The 17,550-nt window shown below is 41.7% G+C and overlaps 1 protein-coding gene across 1 annotated transcript in view; it reads left to right on the forward strand.

Moving 5' to 3' along the window:
* Positions 1–17,550, forward strand: part of LOC141334180 (protein NLRC3-like) — a 48,858-nt gene that overhangs the window by 8,595 nt on the left and 22,713 nt on the right. The window contains exons 3-5 of the mRNA XM_073839309.1: positions 261–434; positions 5,368–5,541; positions 14,173–14,346. Of these exons, the coding sequence (XP_073695410.1) occupies positions 261–434; positions 5,368–5,541; positions 14,173–14,346 (522 nt within the window). The remainder of the gene's footprint in view (positions 1–260; positions 435–5,367; positions 5,542–14,172; positions 14,347–17,550) is intronic.

A 17,550-nucleotide genomic window follows, 5' to 3' on the forward strand; every position in this document is an offset into this window, starting at 1 on the left:
TAGAAATTATACAACAGTTACTTCTGGCCCTTGAATCTGATTGGCTCTTTCCAGTCATTCACTCAATATTGCATTTGGAAATGTTTTACAATTTCTATCACTTCACTTGCAGTATTTCTCACAGTGAGTGTCAAATTGGATGACCAAAACTAGTTTAATTTATTTGATCAATAATACAATTATCTGTCATCTGTGCTCCAAATTATAAACCCTACCAGATAAACACAGTAATATCGCTGTTTGTTTTCTTCTTTACACAGACTTTGTGAATGTTATCTCACTGCTCACTCTTGTGAGAGTTTGTCATCAGTTCTACAATCTGCAAACTCCCTCCTGAGAGAGCTGGACTTGACTAACAATGACTTGCAGGATTCTGGAGTGAAGATGCTTTCTGATGGACTGAAGAGTCCAAACTGTCAGCTGGAGATATTGAGGTAAATTATTTTTGATAAAATAAATAAAAATGTGTGGTGTGATTATCAAATTGTAAAGCTTGTAATGTAATTTTACAAAACACAGCACAACACAATGTTAATTTACATGCAATGTTAATTTACATGCAAGAAGCTCATGAACTAGTATTGAATTATTAGAAATACCTGTCTGCCTGGATTTCCCACCCACCCTCCCTCTTCTGTCTATGCCTGAATCCCCGCTGGTTCCGTCCAGTCGTCTTGAATCTTCGCTGGTTCCGTCCAGCCGTCCTGAATCTCCGCTGGTTCTGTCCAGCCTTCCAGAATCCCCGCTGTCTTCTGTCTGTCCCCTTGCTCACCCTCAGCCCACCATCTGTGTGGTGGGTTCGCCGCGGGTCTGCCAGTCTCCGTCGGTGTCATGGCTGGAGGATCCCTCACCATCGCCTCCAGCCTCAGAGTCCTGGACTCCGCCTCGGCCCTCCGACCCTGCGGCTCCACCCCGGCTCTCTGCTCCCTCGTCTCCGCCATCACCTGTCGGTCAACCAGCTCCACCGGGTCCCATCGTCCCTCCGGCTCCGCCCTGGTCAGTCGTCGCCCCACTTTCGCCTCTGGACTCTACTCCTCCGGCTGTGCCACGTCACTCCGTCCCACCGGCTCTGTGGACCTCCTCCCTCCCGCGGGCACAGCCTCGGCCCTCTGTCGCTCCGGCTCCGCCGCGGACCTCCGGATCTCCATCTCGCCCAAGATCATCGGCTTTCCGTCTCCGCCTCGGGCTCTCCCACCACCTGTTCCGCCTCCATCGGTCCGCTCCATGGAGTCGTCAGCCCTTCCTCCACCATGGCTCCTCCCTCCATCGGCTCCACCGTGGGATTCCATCATGGCTGAGTTCTGGGTCCCACCTGGCTCCTCCTGCTCCAGCCCCCTCCTGTCACCTCCTTGGCTCCTCCCTCCGTCACCACCCTGGACTACATCTTGTGTCCTCCTCCCGGGAGTCCGTCCTCCACCAAATCCCCCTCCTAAGACTTTGTACTGTTTGTTTTTTTTCTGTTTGTCGGCACTTTCCAACAATTGGAAAGCTGTATTTGAGAAGCCATCTTATCTTGCCAACAACTCTGCCTGGGAAATGCAGTTTAAATTGTCTACCAGTTACATGTGACTCCAGCCCGAAGGCATAAGATAAACCCTAAATAATCTAATCTCTGTAATAAATGTGAAGGATTTGAGGGAACCCTGATTCATTGTTTTTGGAGTTGTATGAAGATCCAATAATTCTGGAAGGGTGTCCTGAAGGAACTTGAGAATATATTCCACTGTCCATTACAGCTCAAACTACCAAAAGCATGTCTTCTAGTTATAAGTCAGGAATTTCCCTTCAAATTTCAAGGGATTCACCTTCTCCAAATTCTGTTATACTGTGCTCGCAAGTGCATACTTGTATGTTGGATAACAGATCAAACTCCGTCAATACCCTTTACTGATTTATCTTGGGGTGAAAGAAACACCCCAAAAAAAGGGGTTAAATGGGTTAAAAGGCTACCATATTGTACTGTATTTTAATGGCTATACTGTTGTTTTTTTCCCCTAGTTTTATTTTCTATTTTTATTTATTTATTTATTATTTATTAATTTCTTTTTAATAACTTATGTAATAACTTATGTTCATGTCCATATCATTTGTTTATGCCTTGTTAAATCTACACAGCTTGTATAGATGTTTTTATGCTTTGGACTTATGAAAACCCATGTCAAAACCTGCAATTAAAAAAAAGTGATGCAGGAAGAGAAAATGAGATAGGAGGGATCATTAAGAGCCCTCTAAGGATTCATTTAAACTCTATTTTCAAACTTGGGGACACCATAGAAGTCCACTATATGGAAAGAAATCCTGATTTTTTTTTCCCTCAAAAACAATTTCTTTACAACTGAAGAAAGAGACATTATCTGTAAAATTTTGTTCTGGAGGTAAACTTCTTTAAATGACTTCAGCCTCAGAAAATAGTGGCAGCTCTGGTCCTTATTGAATTATTAGAAATTATACAACAGTTACTTCTGGCCCTTGAATCTGATTGGCTCTTTCCAGTCATTCACTCAATATTGCATTTGGAAATGTTTTACAATTTCTATCACTTCACTTGCAGTATTTCTCACAGTGAGTGTCAAATTGGATGACCAAAACTAGTTTAATTTATTTGATCAATAATACAATTATCTGTCATCTGTGCTCCAAATTATAAACCCTACCAGATAAACACAGTAATATCGCTGTTTGTTTTCTTCTTTACACAGACTTTGTGAATGTTATCTCACTGCTCACTCTTGTGAGAGTTTGTCATCAGTTCTACAATCTGCAAACTCCCTCCTGAGAGAGCTGGACTTGACTAACAATGACTTGCAGGATTCTGGAGTGAAGATGCTTTCTGATGGACTGAAGAGTCCAAACTGTCAGCTGGAGATATTGAGGTAAATTATTTTTGATAAAATAAATAAAAATGTGTTGTGTGATTATCAAATTGTAAAGCTTGTAATGTAATTTTACAAAACACAGCACAACACAATGTTAATTTACATGCAATGTTAATTTACATGCAAGAAGCTCATGAACTAGTATTGAATTATTAGAAATACCTGTCTGCCTGGATTTCCCACCCACCCTCCCTCTTCTGTCTATGCCTGAATCCCCGCTGGTTCCGTCCAGTCGTCTTGAATCTTCGCTGGTTCCGTCCAGCCGTCCTGAATCTCCGCTGGTTCCGTCCAGCCTTCCAGAATCCCCGCTGTCTTCTGTCTGTCCCCTTGCTCACCCTCAGCCCACCATCTGTGTGGTGGGTTCGCCGCGGGTCTTCCAGTCTCCGTCGGTGTCATGGCTGGAGGATCCCTCACCATCGCCTCCAGCCTCAGAGTCCTGGACTCCGCCTCGGCCCTCCGACCCTGCGGCTCCACCCCGGCTCTCTGCTCCCTCGTCTCCGCCGTCACCTGTCGGTCAACCAGCTCCACCGGGCCCCATCGTCCCTCCGGCTCCGCCCTGGTCAGTCGTCGCCCCACTTTCGCCTCTGGACTCTACTCCTCCGGCTGTGCCTCGTCGCTCCGTCCCACCGGCTCTGTGGACCTCCTCCCTCCCGCGGGCACAGCCTCGGCCCTCTGTCGCTCCGGCTCCGCCGCGGACCTCCGGATCTCCATCTCCGCCTTGGTCGCCAGAGCCTTGGGTTCCGCCTTGGCCCTCCGAATCCGCGGTGTTGCCCAAGATCATCGGCTTTCCGTCTCCGCCTCGGGCTCTCCCACCACCTGTTCCGCCTCCATCGGTCGGCCCCATGGAGTCGTCAGCCCTTCCTCCACCATGGCTCCTCCCTCCATCGGCTCCACCGTGGGATTCCATCATGGCTGAGTTCTAGGTCCCACCTGCCTCCTCCTGCTCCAGCCCCCTCCTGTCACCTCCTTGGCTCCTCCCTCCGTCACCACCCTGGACTACATCTTGTGCCCTCCTCACGGGAGTCCGTCCTCCACCAAAGCCCCCTCCTAAGACTTTGTACTGTTTTTTTTTCTGTTTGTCGGCACTTTCCAACAATTGGAAAGCTGTATTTGAGAAGCCATCTTATCTTGCCAACAACTCTGCCTGGGAAATGCAGTTTAAATTGTCTACCAGTTACATGTGACTCCAGCCCGAAGGCATAAGATAAACCCTAAATAATCTAATCTCTGTAATAAATGTGAAGGATTTGAGGGAATCCTGATTCATTGTTTTTGGAGTTGTATGAAGATCCAATAATTCTGGAAGGGTGTCCTGAAGATACTTGAGAATATATTCCACTGTCCATTACAACTCAAACAACCAAAAGCATGTCTTCTAGTTATAAGTCAGGAATTTCCCTTCAAATTTCAAGGGATTCACCTTCTCCAAATTCTGTTATACTGTGCTCGCAAGTGCATACTTGTATGTTGGATAACAGATGAAACTCCGTCAATACCTTTTACTGATTTATCTTGGGGTGAAAGAAACACCCCCAAAAAAGGGGTTAAATGGGTTAAAAGGCTACCCTATTGTACTGTATTTTAATGGCTATAATGTTTTTTTTTTTTGTTCCTAGTTTTATTTTCTATTTTTATTTATTTATTTATTATTTATTAATTTCTTTTTAATAACTTATGTAATAACTTATGTTCATGTCCATATAATTTGTTTATGCCTTGTTAAATCTACACAGCTTGTATAGATGTTTTTATGCTTTGGACTTATGAAAACCCATGTCAAAACCTGCAATTAAAAAAAGTGATGCAGGAAGAGAAAATGAGATAAGAGTTTTTCGACATACCCTAACAGTCTTGAACCAGACATGCACAGAGTATGCATCGCAGAGCTAGATATTTAAAACATTTAAAAATTATGTGTATTGTCAATTTTAATATAAGGCCCTTTTTCCTCTGCTGGGATCATTAAGAGCCCTCTAAGGATTCATTTAAACTTTATTTTTAAACTTGGGGACACCATAGAAGTCCACTATATGGAAAGAAATCCTGATTTTTTCCCCTCAAAAACATAATTTCTTTACAACTGAAGAAAGAGACATTATCTGTAAAATTTTGTTCTGGAAGTAAACTTCTTTAAATGACTTCAGCCTCAGAAAATAGTGGCAGCTCTGGTCCTTATTGAATTATTAGAAATTATACAACAGTTACTTCTGGCCCTTGAATCTGATTGGCTCTTTCCAGTCATTCACTCAATATTGAATTTGGAAATGTTTTACAATTTCTATCACTTCACTTGCAGTATTTCTCACAGTGAGTGTCAAATTGGATGACCAAAACTAGTTTAATTTATTTGATCAATAATACAATTAATTTTTTTTATGTAAGAATGTAGTTGTTTTAGATAAAGTTTTTTTTACAGGTCATCTGTGCTCCAAATTATAAACCCTACCAGATAAACACAGTAATATCACTGTTTGTTTTCTTCTTTACACAGACTTTGTGAATGTTATCTCACTGCTCAGTCTTGTGAGAGTTTGTCATCAGTTCTACAATCCGCAAACTCCCTCCTGAGAGAGCTGGACTTGACTAACAATGACTTGCAGGATTCTGGAGTGAAGATGCTTTCTGATGGACTGAAGAGTCCAAACTGTCAGCTGGAGATATTGAGGTAAATTATTTTTGATAACATAAATAAAAATGTGTGGTGTGATTATCAAATTGTAAAGCTTGTAATGGTATTTTATAAAACACAGCACAACACAATGTTCATTTACATGCAAGAAGTTCATGAACTAGTATTTTTTTAGTGTTTCAGAGTGGCTCGGCTCACAGTAAATACTGCTTTACATGAACTCAGGTTGCAAGTGCTGTGAGTTTGGGTCACTTATAGCATGGATGTGAAAATGCAACATGCATCTAATATCTTTCCAACCTTGTTTTATTTGATTGGTTGTCTACATCATTGTGACTTTCACAAGTGGTGTTAGACAGCTGAGGCAGACCAGCCTTAAAAAAATCATGCATGAATAACGGCAGTGTCACACCCCCGGACTTCTTATTGGTTTCTCCCATCTATTTCCCCCGCAGCTCTGTGTATTTTGGTTCATCCTTCATTGTCTGCACCTGTGTTTGTAATCTGTCTGTGTATTTAGTGTGTGGTTTGTCACCTCATTGCTGTCGGTCTTTGATGTTATATGGATATTTTCCCCTGGTGTTCCTGTGTCTGCCTGTATTCCGTTGGATTTATTAAATCTACGTCTTTTATTACGTCGTTGTTCGTGTGTTCCTGCCTGATCCGTGACAGAAAGACTGACCGATACAGGTTTTTTTTTGCGTATTTCACCTCCGTTTTGTTTCCCGTTCGTTTTTTCCAGTCTTTTTGTTTCTGTCGTTTGTTTTTTATGGATCCCCTACTCCGCCCAGAATTCCTCCTCCTACGGCTGAAGCAGGGGGAATTACCGCTCGAGGGCTACACATTAATGTTCCAGCTAGTAGCTAACACCACCAGCTACCCGGACGACGTGCTCTGTGCGTTCTATGACGCGAGTCTGAACGCGTCATGCAGAGCGCCGTCGTCCGAGGACGACCCTCGAGCCGATTTTGCCTTGTTTGTGGAGTGGACACTGGCGAGAAACCGATCCTCGTTCCCCGCCTGTTCCAAGGAGAATCTCGCCAGTGTCACTCTGGACCTAGAGCCCAGCCAGCCACCCCGACCCGCAGATTATGAGCCTGAGCTAATCGTAGACTGGAAGCCCGAGCCCGGAGCGACAGAATTATGGAGTGCCGATGGGGTCAAAACTTCTGACCAGGTGCGACAGCTGGCTACTACATCTGCGACGGTGGAGTGCTTCTTGGAGCAAGAGAGGACTGTAGAGAGCCCCGTCCACTGCACCACCACTGGGGGTGAGCTTGAGCAAGACTTTGGGGACTTAATAGACTTTGTCATGGATATACCTGTCTGAATGGATTTCCCACCCACCCTCCCTCTTCTGTCGATGCCTGAATCTCCGCTGGTTCCGTCCAGCCATCCTAAATCTCCACTGGTTCTGTCCAGCCATCCTGAATCTCCACTGGTTCTGTCCAGCCATCCTGAATCTCCGCTGGTTCCATCCAGCCATCCTGAATCTCCGCTGGTTCCATCCAGCCATCCTGAATCTCCACTGGTTCCGTCCAGCCATCCTGAATCCCCGCTGTCTTCTGTCTGTCCCCTTCTGTCTGTCGTCAGCCCTTCCTCCACCATGGCTCCTCCCTCCATCGGCTCCACCGTGGGATTCCATCATGGCTGAGTTCTGGGTCCCACCTGGCTCCTCCTGCTCCAGCCCCCTCCTGTCACCTCCTTGGCTCCTCCCTCCGTCACCACCCTGGACTCCATCTTGTGCTCTCCTCCCGGAAGTCCGTCCTCCACCAAAGCCCCCTCCATAGACTTTGTACTGTTTCTTTTTTTCTGTTTGTTGGCAAGAGGCCATGCCTTCCGGGAGGGGGAGGTAATGTCACACCCCCGGACTTCTTATTGGTTTCTCCCATCTATTCCCCCCGCAGCTCTGCGTTTTTTGGTTCATCCTTCATTGTCTTTACCTGTGTTTATAATCTGTCTGTGTATTTAGTGTGTGGTTTGTCACCTCATTGCTGTCGGTCTTTGATGTTATACGGATGTTTTCCCCTGGTGTTCCTGTGTCTGCCTGTATTCCGTTGGATTTATTAAATCTACGTCTTTTATTACGTCGTTGTTCGTGTGTTCCTGCCTGATCCGTGACAGGCAGCCTTAACTAAATGTTAGTTCATATTTAATGCATTAATTAACATTTATGGATAAACTGAAATCAAACAGCATCTTTTAGAAGGTATATCTTGTCTGTTATATGTTCTTGTCTTTCCCTTCTTCTCTTTCCCTATTATGACTTATACACAGATTTATAAAAAATAAGAACCCAAAACCCACAAAAAAACATTTGTAGAGCAATTCCTAAAGAAATGCTCAAACTCCAAAGAGTTCACTCTCCATCCAGAAACAACTGAGACAGAGACAATTATTAGATTAAAATGTCAACATTACCGTAACAACAAATCTAACCCGCCAAGCAAGCACTTAGAGTGCGCCATTAATGAGTGTCCCACCAGAAACAAATCTGTAGTCACAGGAAGAAAAGATGCTATGAGTAAACATAAATCATACAAAATATTAGTGTTAGTTATTGGTATATTTTCTACATTTGATTTAACAGATCTAATTAATGGCACTGGAGTGCTTCGTGGAGCAAGAGAGGGCGGTAGAGAGCCCTACCCACTGCACCACCACTGGGGGTGAGCATGAGCACAACTCTGGGGACTTAATAGACTTTGTCATGGAAATACCTGTCTGCCTGGATTTCCCACCATCCCTCCCTCTTCTGTCTATGCCTGAATCTCCGCTGGTTCCGTCCAGTCGTCCTGAATCTCCGCTGGTTCCGTCCAGCCGTCCTGAATCTCCACTGTCTTCTGTCTGTCCCCTTGCTCACCCTCAGCCCACCATCTGTGTGGTGGGTTCGCCGCGGGTCTGCCAGTCTCCATCGGTGTCATGGCTGGAGGATCCCTCACCAACGCCTCCAGCCTCAGAGTCCAGGACTCCGCCTCGGCCCTCCGACCCTGTGGCTCCACCCCGGCTCTCTGCTCCTTCGTCTCCGCCGTCGCCTGTCGATCCACCAGCTCCACCGGGCTCCATCGTCCCTCCGGCTCCGCCCTGGTCAGTCGTCGCCCCACTTTCGCCTCTGGACTCTACTCCTCCGGCTGTGCCACGTCGCTCCGTCCCACCGGCTCTGTGGACCTCCTCCCTCCCGCGGGCACAGCCTCGGCCCTCTGTCGCTCCGGCTCTGCCGCGGACCTCCGGATCTCCATCTCCGCCTTGGTCGCCAGAGCCTTGGGTTCCGCCTTGGCCCTCCGGATCCGCGGTGTCGCCCAAGATCATCGGCTTTCCGTCTCTGCCTCGGGCTCTCCCACCACCTGCTCCGCCTCTGTCGGTCGGCCCCATGGGGTTGTCAGCCCTTCCTCCACCATGGCTCCTCCCTCCATCGGCTCCACCATGGGATTCCATCATGGCTGAGTTCTGGGTCCCACCCGGCTCCTCCTGCTCCAGCCCTCTCCTGTCACCTCCTTGGCTCCTCCCTCCGTCACCACCCTGGACTACATCTTGTGCCCTCCTCCCGGGAGTCCGTCCTCCACCAAAGCCCCCTCCTAAGACTTTGCACTGTTTGTTTTTTTTCTGTTTGTCGGCACTTTCCAACAATTGGAAAGCTGTATTTGAGAAGCCATCTTATCTTGCCAACAACTCTGCCTGGGAAATGCAGTTTAAATTGTCTACCAGTTACATGTGACTCCAGCCCAAAGGCATAAGATAAACCCTAAATAATCTAATCTCTGTAATAAATGTGAAGGATTTGAGGGAACCCTGATTCATTGTTTTTGGAGTTGCATGAAGATCCAATAATTCTGGAAGGGCATCCTGAAGATACTTGAGAATATATTCCACTGTCCATTACAACTCAAACAACCAAAAGCATGTCTTCTAGTTATAAGTCAGGAATTTCCCTTCAAATTTCAAGGGATTCACCTTCTCCAAATTCTGTTATACTGTGCTCGCAAGTGCATACTTGTATGTTGGATAACAGATGAAACTCCGTCAATACCCTTTACTGATTTATCTTGGGGTGAAAGAAACACCCCAAAAAAGGGGTTAAATGGGTTAAAAGGCTACCCTATAGTACTGTATTTTAATGGCTATACTGTTTTTTTTTTTGTTCCTAGTTTTATTTTCTATTTTTATTTATTTATTTATTATTTATTAATTTCTTTTTAATAACTTATGTAATAACTTATGTTCATGCCCATATCATTTGTTTATGCCTTGTTAAATCTACACAGCTTGTATAGATGTTTTTATGCTTTGGACTTATGAAAACCCATGTCAAAACCTGCAATTCAAAAAAAAAGTGATGCAGGAAGAGAAAATGAGATAGGAGATTTTCGACATACCCTAACAGTCTTGAACCAGACATGCACAGAGTATGCATCGCAGAGCTAGATATTTAAAACATTAAACAAAATATGTGTATTGTCAATTTTAATATAAGGCCCTTTTTCCACTGCTGGGATCATTAAGAGCCCTCTAAGGATTCATTTAAACTTGGGGACACCATAGAAGTCCACTATATGGAAAGAAATCCTGATTTTTTTCCCCTCAAAAACATAATTTCTTTACAACTGAAGAAAGAGACATAATCTGTAAAATTTTGTTCCGGAAGTAAACTTCTTTAAATGACTTCAGCCTCAGAAAATAGTGGTAGCTCTGGTCCTTATTGAATTATTAGAAATTATACAACAGTTACTTCTGGCCCTTGAATCTGAATCGCTCTTTCCAGTCATTCACTCAATATTGCATTTGGAAATGTTTTACAATTTCTATCACTTCACTTGCAGTATTTCTCACGGTGAGTGTCAAATTGGATGACCAAAACTAGTTTAATTTATTTGATCAATAATACAATTAATATTTTTTTTATGTAAGAATGTAGTTGTTTTAGATAGAGAAAGTTTTTTTTACAGGTCATCTGTGCTCCAAATTATAAACCCTACCAGATAAACACAGTAATATCGCTGTTTGTTTTCTTCTTTACACAGACTTTGTGAATGTTACCTCACTGCTCAGTCTTGTGAGAGTTTCTCATCAGTTCTACAATCCGCAAACTTCCTCCTGAGAGAGCTGGACTTGACTAACAATGACTTGCAGGATTCTGGAGTGAAGATGCTTTCTGATGGACTGAAGAGTCCAAACTGTCAGCTGGAGATATTGAGGTAAATTATTTTTGATAAAATAAATAAAAATGTGTGGTGTGATTATCAAATTGTAAAGCTTGTAATGTAATTTTATAAAACACAGCACAACACAATGTTCATTTACATGCAAGAAGCTCATGAACTAGTATTTTTTTTAGTGTTTCAGAGTGGCTCGGTTCACAGTAAATACCACTTTACATGAACTCAGGTTGCAAGTGCTGTGGGTTTGGGTCACTTATAGCATGGATGTGAAAATGCAACATGCATCTAATATCTTTCAAACCTTGTTTTATTTCATTGATTGTCTACATCATTGTGACTTTCACTAGTGCTGTTAGACAGCTGAGGCAGACCAGCCTGAAAAAAATCATGCATGATCCGTGACAGGCAGCCTTAACTAAATGTTAGTTCATGTTTAATGCATTAATTAACATTTATGGAAAAACTGAAATCAAACAGCATCTTTTTGAAGGTATATCTTGTCTGTTTTATGTTCTTGTCTTTCCCTTCTTCTCTTTCCCTATTGTGACTTATACACAGGTTAATAAAAAATAAGAACCCAAAACCCACAAAGAACATTTGTAGAGCAATTCCTAAAGAAATGCTCAAACTCCAAAGAGTTCACACTCCATCCAGAAACAACTGAGACAGAGACAATTATTAGATTAAAATGTCAACATTACCGTAACAACAAATCTAACCCGCCAAGCAAGCACTTAGAGTGCGCCATTAATGAGTGTCCCACCAGAAACAAATCTGTAGTCACAGGAAGAAAAGATGCTATGACTAAACATAAATCATACAATATATTAGTGTTAGTTATTGGTCTATTTTCTACATTTGATTTAACAGATCTAATTAATGGCACTAATGCTTTCAACAAACAATAATTTAATCATTTCAAATAAACAGGACTACAGTATGTTAGGTTTGTTTTTTTAGAGGTAACATTATGTTTGTTACTTTCTTTTGAGTGAATAATAACTAAAAATCATTGTTTGTGGTACTTGTCACACCCCCGGACTTTTATGTTGGTTTCTCCAATCAATTCCCCCTGCAGATCTGAGTGTTTTGGTTTCTCCCTTATTGTCTTGACCTGGATGTGTTAGTCTGTGTATTTAGTGTGTGTGTTTTCCCCTCAATCCTGTCGGTCTTTATTGTTACCTCCTTGTGTTCCTGTGTCTGCCTGTTTCCCATTGGATTTATTAAATACTCTTACTTTTTATTACGTCATTGTTCGTGTGTTCCTGTCTGATCGTGACAGTACTGGTGGTGTAAATGAATAAGGAGGGCACTCTTGAAGCATGTGCAATGGTATGTAATTTGATGATTTGTTAATATGTCATTGTGTCACTTCATCATTACTAACTAATTATTAACTACCCATACAATAACATTAACTATTGGCTTGTTAAAGTTGATTTTGACATGACTTTACTTGAGGGGGCCCAATCCTAATTAATTCACTGTTAACTACTTACGAAACGCAGCTCATGATTTATGTTATACTTTGAAATACACATACTACCACTAACACAGTGAGTATTCAGCTTGGATAAGAGATGATGTGTGGATTTTCAAGAAGTTAAAGAGCAGAGGTGCAAGATCATCATGGCTGTGTCTGGATGGAGAGTGAACTCTGCAGTTTGAGCATTTCTTTAGAAATTTTTCTACAAATGTTCTTTGTAGGTTTGGGGTTCTTATTCTTTATTAGTCTGCATATACGTCACAACAGGGCAATTTAAATGGAAAGAGAAGAAACAAAACAGACAAGATTAGTCATTGGTTTATTTATGTAATAAGTAGTCTACTGAGAGGCGAGATGTAAGATGAACCCAAGTGCAGTTTATTTACATAAGTGTGAAATCCATAATCCACTTGACTTGGCTTGACAAATTTGACATAAACAGACTTGGCTTGAAACAGACTAAACATGGCATGGAACAGACTTGACACTCACCAACAGCAGAGACAACTTCAATACATGACAGGCAATCAATGAAACATAAGGACTATTTACACAAGACAATACAGGTCACATGACACAAACAAACCAATGAAAAACAAGGAACAAGACATAGCAACCAATAAGAATATGACACATGGATCTAAGGGACCAATGGCAGGAAAACATGAGGGCAAGGGAAGCAAGACAGCACAACATGAATCAAATACAAAATAAAAGACATGGAAACATGAACATGAAACAAAACCCCAAAACACCTGTTACAATTTAGTAATTTCTACATTTTATGAGGAATAATGTTTATAACAATGCTGAAGATGTCAAATGCTCAAATTATGAAATGTTAGTAGTATTAAATTATTTCAATTATTTTAAAAGTCATTGTATGTATTAAAATATTTCTTATTGCTTTTAAAAATGCTGTTGATTTAGTTTACCCATAAACGTTAATTAAAGCTGACTATCAAACATGTACTAACATGTACTTAAGGCGGCTTTTTGTTTTTTTCAAGTATTTTTTTTATTTTTTGGTGTTTTTGCCTTTTATTGATAGGACAATAGTTACATAGGAAATGAAGTGGGAAAGAGAGGGGTGACAGGATTGGGAAAGGTCCACGAGCCAGGACTCGAACATGGGATGCCTGAAGCGCAATGGCACTGCATGTCAATGCACTGCCCACAAGGCTATCGGCACACACAGGTAGCTCTTTGTTAGTTTATAATTAGTTAACACCTTTAACAATCATTGACGTGATGAAGTATTAATTTAGACATTAGCACATGATTATTCATGTACTCCTATTCTAAAGTATTACCAAACAAATGGGTGCATTCTGAAGTTCAGCAGAACAGCATGAAGAATGTCATATATTGAGGGGCAGTACGAGTGTAGCTCTTTACTTTATCAGGAATGCCCTTAACCTTGCAAACTGATGTGTCAGACTTTCTCTTCAGTGCACCATGTGGTGCACCCTTGCCATGACTTGACAATAAACTGAAAACATTGGCAGTGCATTTGTCACTTTTTGCCTAAAATTGTATTATTATTGTATTGTTATAATTTCATTATTTTATTAAAAAAGGTATAAAATCTGTGGCAAAAACCTGATTCCATCAACTGAAAAAACAAAAACAATGACAAAGAGATTATAATGTAAGGAGAGTTAATCATAATGTTTGTATTAGTTTATTCACAAGGTCATCACTGGTGTTCACATGAGTACAAACACCAGTAATGATTTTCATTGAAAATACATTTTGTAAATAAAAAAAACAAAAGCTACAATCAAACCACAAGTTGCAAATCATGCTATACCCTCTGCAGTATGACATTTTATAACCTTATTAAAATGGGTTATATCAGTGACCTCAACAGTAGCCTTACCTTAAGTTATGAGACAATTAAGAATATTCCTGTTAACTAAAAAAAATAGCATGTCTTGCCATGTGCCATTCTTGGTGTATCTACAAGACATTGGATTGTCTGATTTAAAACTAATGTCTTGTGAACTATTGGTGTGTTTGTAGGTTATCTGGCCGTATGGTGACAGAGGAAGGCTGTTTTTATTTGTCTTCAGCTCTGAGTTCAAACCCCTCACATTTGAGAGAGCTGGATCTGAGCTACAAAAACCCAGGAGATTCAGGAGTCCAGCTGCTCTCTGAGAAACTGGAGGACCCAAAATACACACTGGACAAACTCAAGTATGTTGCGTATGTTATTTCAAGCATAAACAGACCTCTAGGCTCATTCTTCCTACTGGTCGTGCTGGTGCAACTAACTTTCTTAGTTACTTTTCCCAAAATATTATTTAGTCTCTCTTTTTTGCTACAGCAAAAGTTAATCAGAGTTAATCCATGCATGAATAGTTTTGCTTTTATCATAGATTGTAGTTATATGGTAACAAAATTCTGAAATCTTACACTCCTTAATTTCTGCATGGGCATGTTGAAAGTCTGTGAAACCAATTAGGATTGTCTGCTATTACTCCTATAAATTATAAATGAATAAGACGAGGCATGGCATAGACCATGTGTTGTATTGTATATTGATTAATTATAGAAAGTTTAGCAAACAATGTGGAATGGTTTGGTTTGGTTCTGTTCCATTTTCTGTGGGTTTAGGGTTAATGGCATGGCACTATTTAAGTAGATTAATAATGATAATAGCTATTGATAGAACATGTTAAATAGTGCATACAGATGATACTTTAAAAATGGTTGGTTTGCAAAATGTAACCAATAATAAATTGCCTTAAAAAATGTAAATAAAATTAAATAATGCCTAAATATTGCAAACAAGCCATAAGACGAAATTACCTAGGCTACATATAAAAATGGCATGCGTCATGGATAAATAAAATGGAATAGCAAAAATTAAATTATTTAAAAAAAAAATTTATAATAACACTTGATGTGGCCTAGGGCTGCACGATTAATCGCATGCGATATCCAATGCGCATCTAGTCAGTAAAGCCGGTCCTGTAATCAGTAGTAAATCGCCATCACATGTGTGTTTTTAGACAGAGCAGAGAAGCATAACCGCACAGGGGAGCTGTCCAGCCGAGTTGTCCGCCTCTGCTGCCGAATTCTCCCCCTCTGATGCAGTGATAGGATGTCAATCTTCCTCGGGTGCACCAAGGTAGACACTAGGCCCACTGGGCAGGGGAGAGGCCTACATTGGCAACACCACAGGGCTACGTGATGACTATGAGGTCTGTGGGGGTTTACCCAGAGGAGCATTCGAGACCGTCACCAGGAGGTCGGGTAACACTTTATAATAACTATCCGTTATAACCAGTTAATAGACCATTAATAAACTATTAGTTAATGAGTTATAAATGACTTGTTAAATAACAGTTAATAGTTTGTTAATTATTTATAACTGTGCCTTATAGATAGCCAATAGATAACTTACAAGCTGTTAGTTAACAAGTTATAAATGACTTGTTAACTGTATTTTAATGATTTATAACTATACCTAATAAATTAGTAATAGATCATGAACAAGCTGTTAGTAAATTACTTACTAAAGACTTGTTAAGTATCAGTTAATAGTTTATATATTTTATTGGGATGTTATTCTAAAGTTGCAACTATTCTTCATTTATTAACTGTTAGTAAATGAGGAATAGTTGCAACTTTAGAATAACGTCCCAATAACATACATAAGCTAATAAATAACACTTAACTAATACATTAACTCACACTTTACAGATCAGTTGTTCATAGTTTGTTAACCATCTACTAATACCAGTGAAACATGATAGAACAGCAAATGGATGGAACAAGTTCAAGCTACAGAAATTTGATGTGATATTTAAAATACACAATTTTTGTACCTCAACATTGTTCCACCCATAGGCATTTCTGTGTACAGTCGTGGCCAAAAGTTTTGAGAATGGCACAAATATTAGTTTTCACAAAGTTTGCTGCTCAACTGCTTTTAGATCTTTGTTTCAGTTGTTTCTGTGATGTACTGAAATATAATTACAAGCACTTCATACGTTTCAAAGGCTTTTATCGACAATTACATGACGTTTATGCAAAGAGTCAGTATTTGCAGTGTTGGCCCTTCTTTTTCAGGACCTCTGTAATTCGACTGGGCATGCTCTCAATCAACTTCTGGGCCAAATCCTGACTGATAGTAACCCATTCTTTCATAATCACTTCTTGGAATTTGTCAGAATTAGTGGGTTTTTGTTTGTCCACCCGCCTCTTGAGGATTGACCACAAGCTCTCAATGGGATTAAGATCTGGGGAGTTTCCAGGCCATGGACCTTCAACGTTTCAATGTTTTGGTCCCCGAGCCACTTAGTTATCCCTTTTGCCTTATGGCACGGTGCTCCATCATGCTGGATAATGCATTGTTCTTCACCAAACTGTTGGTGGATTGTTGGAGTTGCTGTTGGAGGGTGTTTTGGTACCATTCTTTATTCATGGCTGTGTTTTTGGGCAAAATTATGAGTGAGCCCACTCCCTTGGATGAGAAGCAACCTAACACATGAATGGTCTCAGGATGCTTTACTGTTGGCATGACACAGGACTGATGGTAGCGCTCACCTTTTCTTCTTCGGACAAGCCTTTTTCCAGATGCCCCAAACAATCGGAAAGAGGCTTCATCGGAGAATATGACTTTGCCCCAGGCCCACTTTTTGCAGAAGATCAATCTGTCCTTGATGTTTGTTTTTTTTTTGAGAGAAGTGGATTCTTTGCTGCCCTTCTTGACACCAGGCCTTCTTCCAAAAGTCTTGGCCTCACTGTGCGTTCAGATCATAGACTGTAAAAAAAGATGGACAACGCGTCTCCGCTTCTTTCCACTATAGAAAAGTGAAGCCAAAACAGCTCAATATGGCCGCTACCATCTTGGGGGAAATTACGTCATTTGGAGCCAGAGCATGCGCAGTAGAGGTTCGTTTGGAGCCAGAGCATGCGCAGTAGTGTTGTGAGGCGGAGCCGCGGTGTCAAAGTCCCGCCCAAACTCCCGCAGACCCAATCGCACGATCACAATCATGACACCACACCCCGTTTTTATAGCATCAAATAACTACTTAAAAGCAAACTTATTAGAAAAAAGAACACCAGAGCATGAATCAGCATTATAAGAACTACCTCACACGATGAAAATCACCTTTGGAAAAAAATTATTTGCCGTGTAATTCGATTATTTAGTTTGGCTCACGTCCCATTAGATTACATGGGGAGGGCGGGGTTTATGACCTATACTGCAGCCAGCCACCGGGGGGCGATCGAAAACTTTTGGCTTCACTTTTCAGGACACCTACGGCACGCTTGGTTCAGATGCGCTCACACCTGCCTGCTGCCATTCCTGAGCAAGCTCTGCACTGGTGGCACTCCGATCCCGCAGCTGAATCCTCTTTAGGAGACGATCCAGGCGCTTGCTGGACT

The sequence above is a fragment of the Garra rufa genome, chromosome 4 (assembly GCF_049309525.1).
Source record: "Garra rufa chromosome 4, GarRuf1.0, whole genome shotgun sequence".
NCBI lineage: Eukaryota > Metazoa > Chordata > Actinopteri > Cypriniformes > Cyprinidae > Garra > Garra rufa.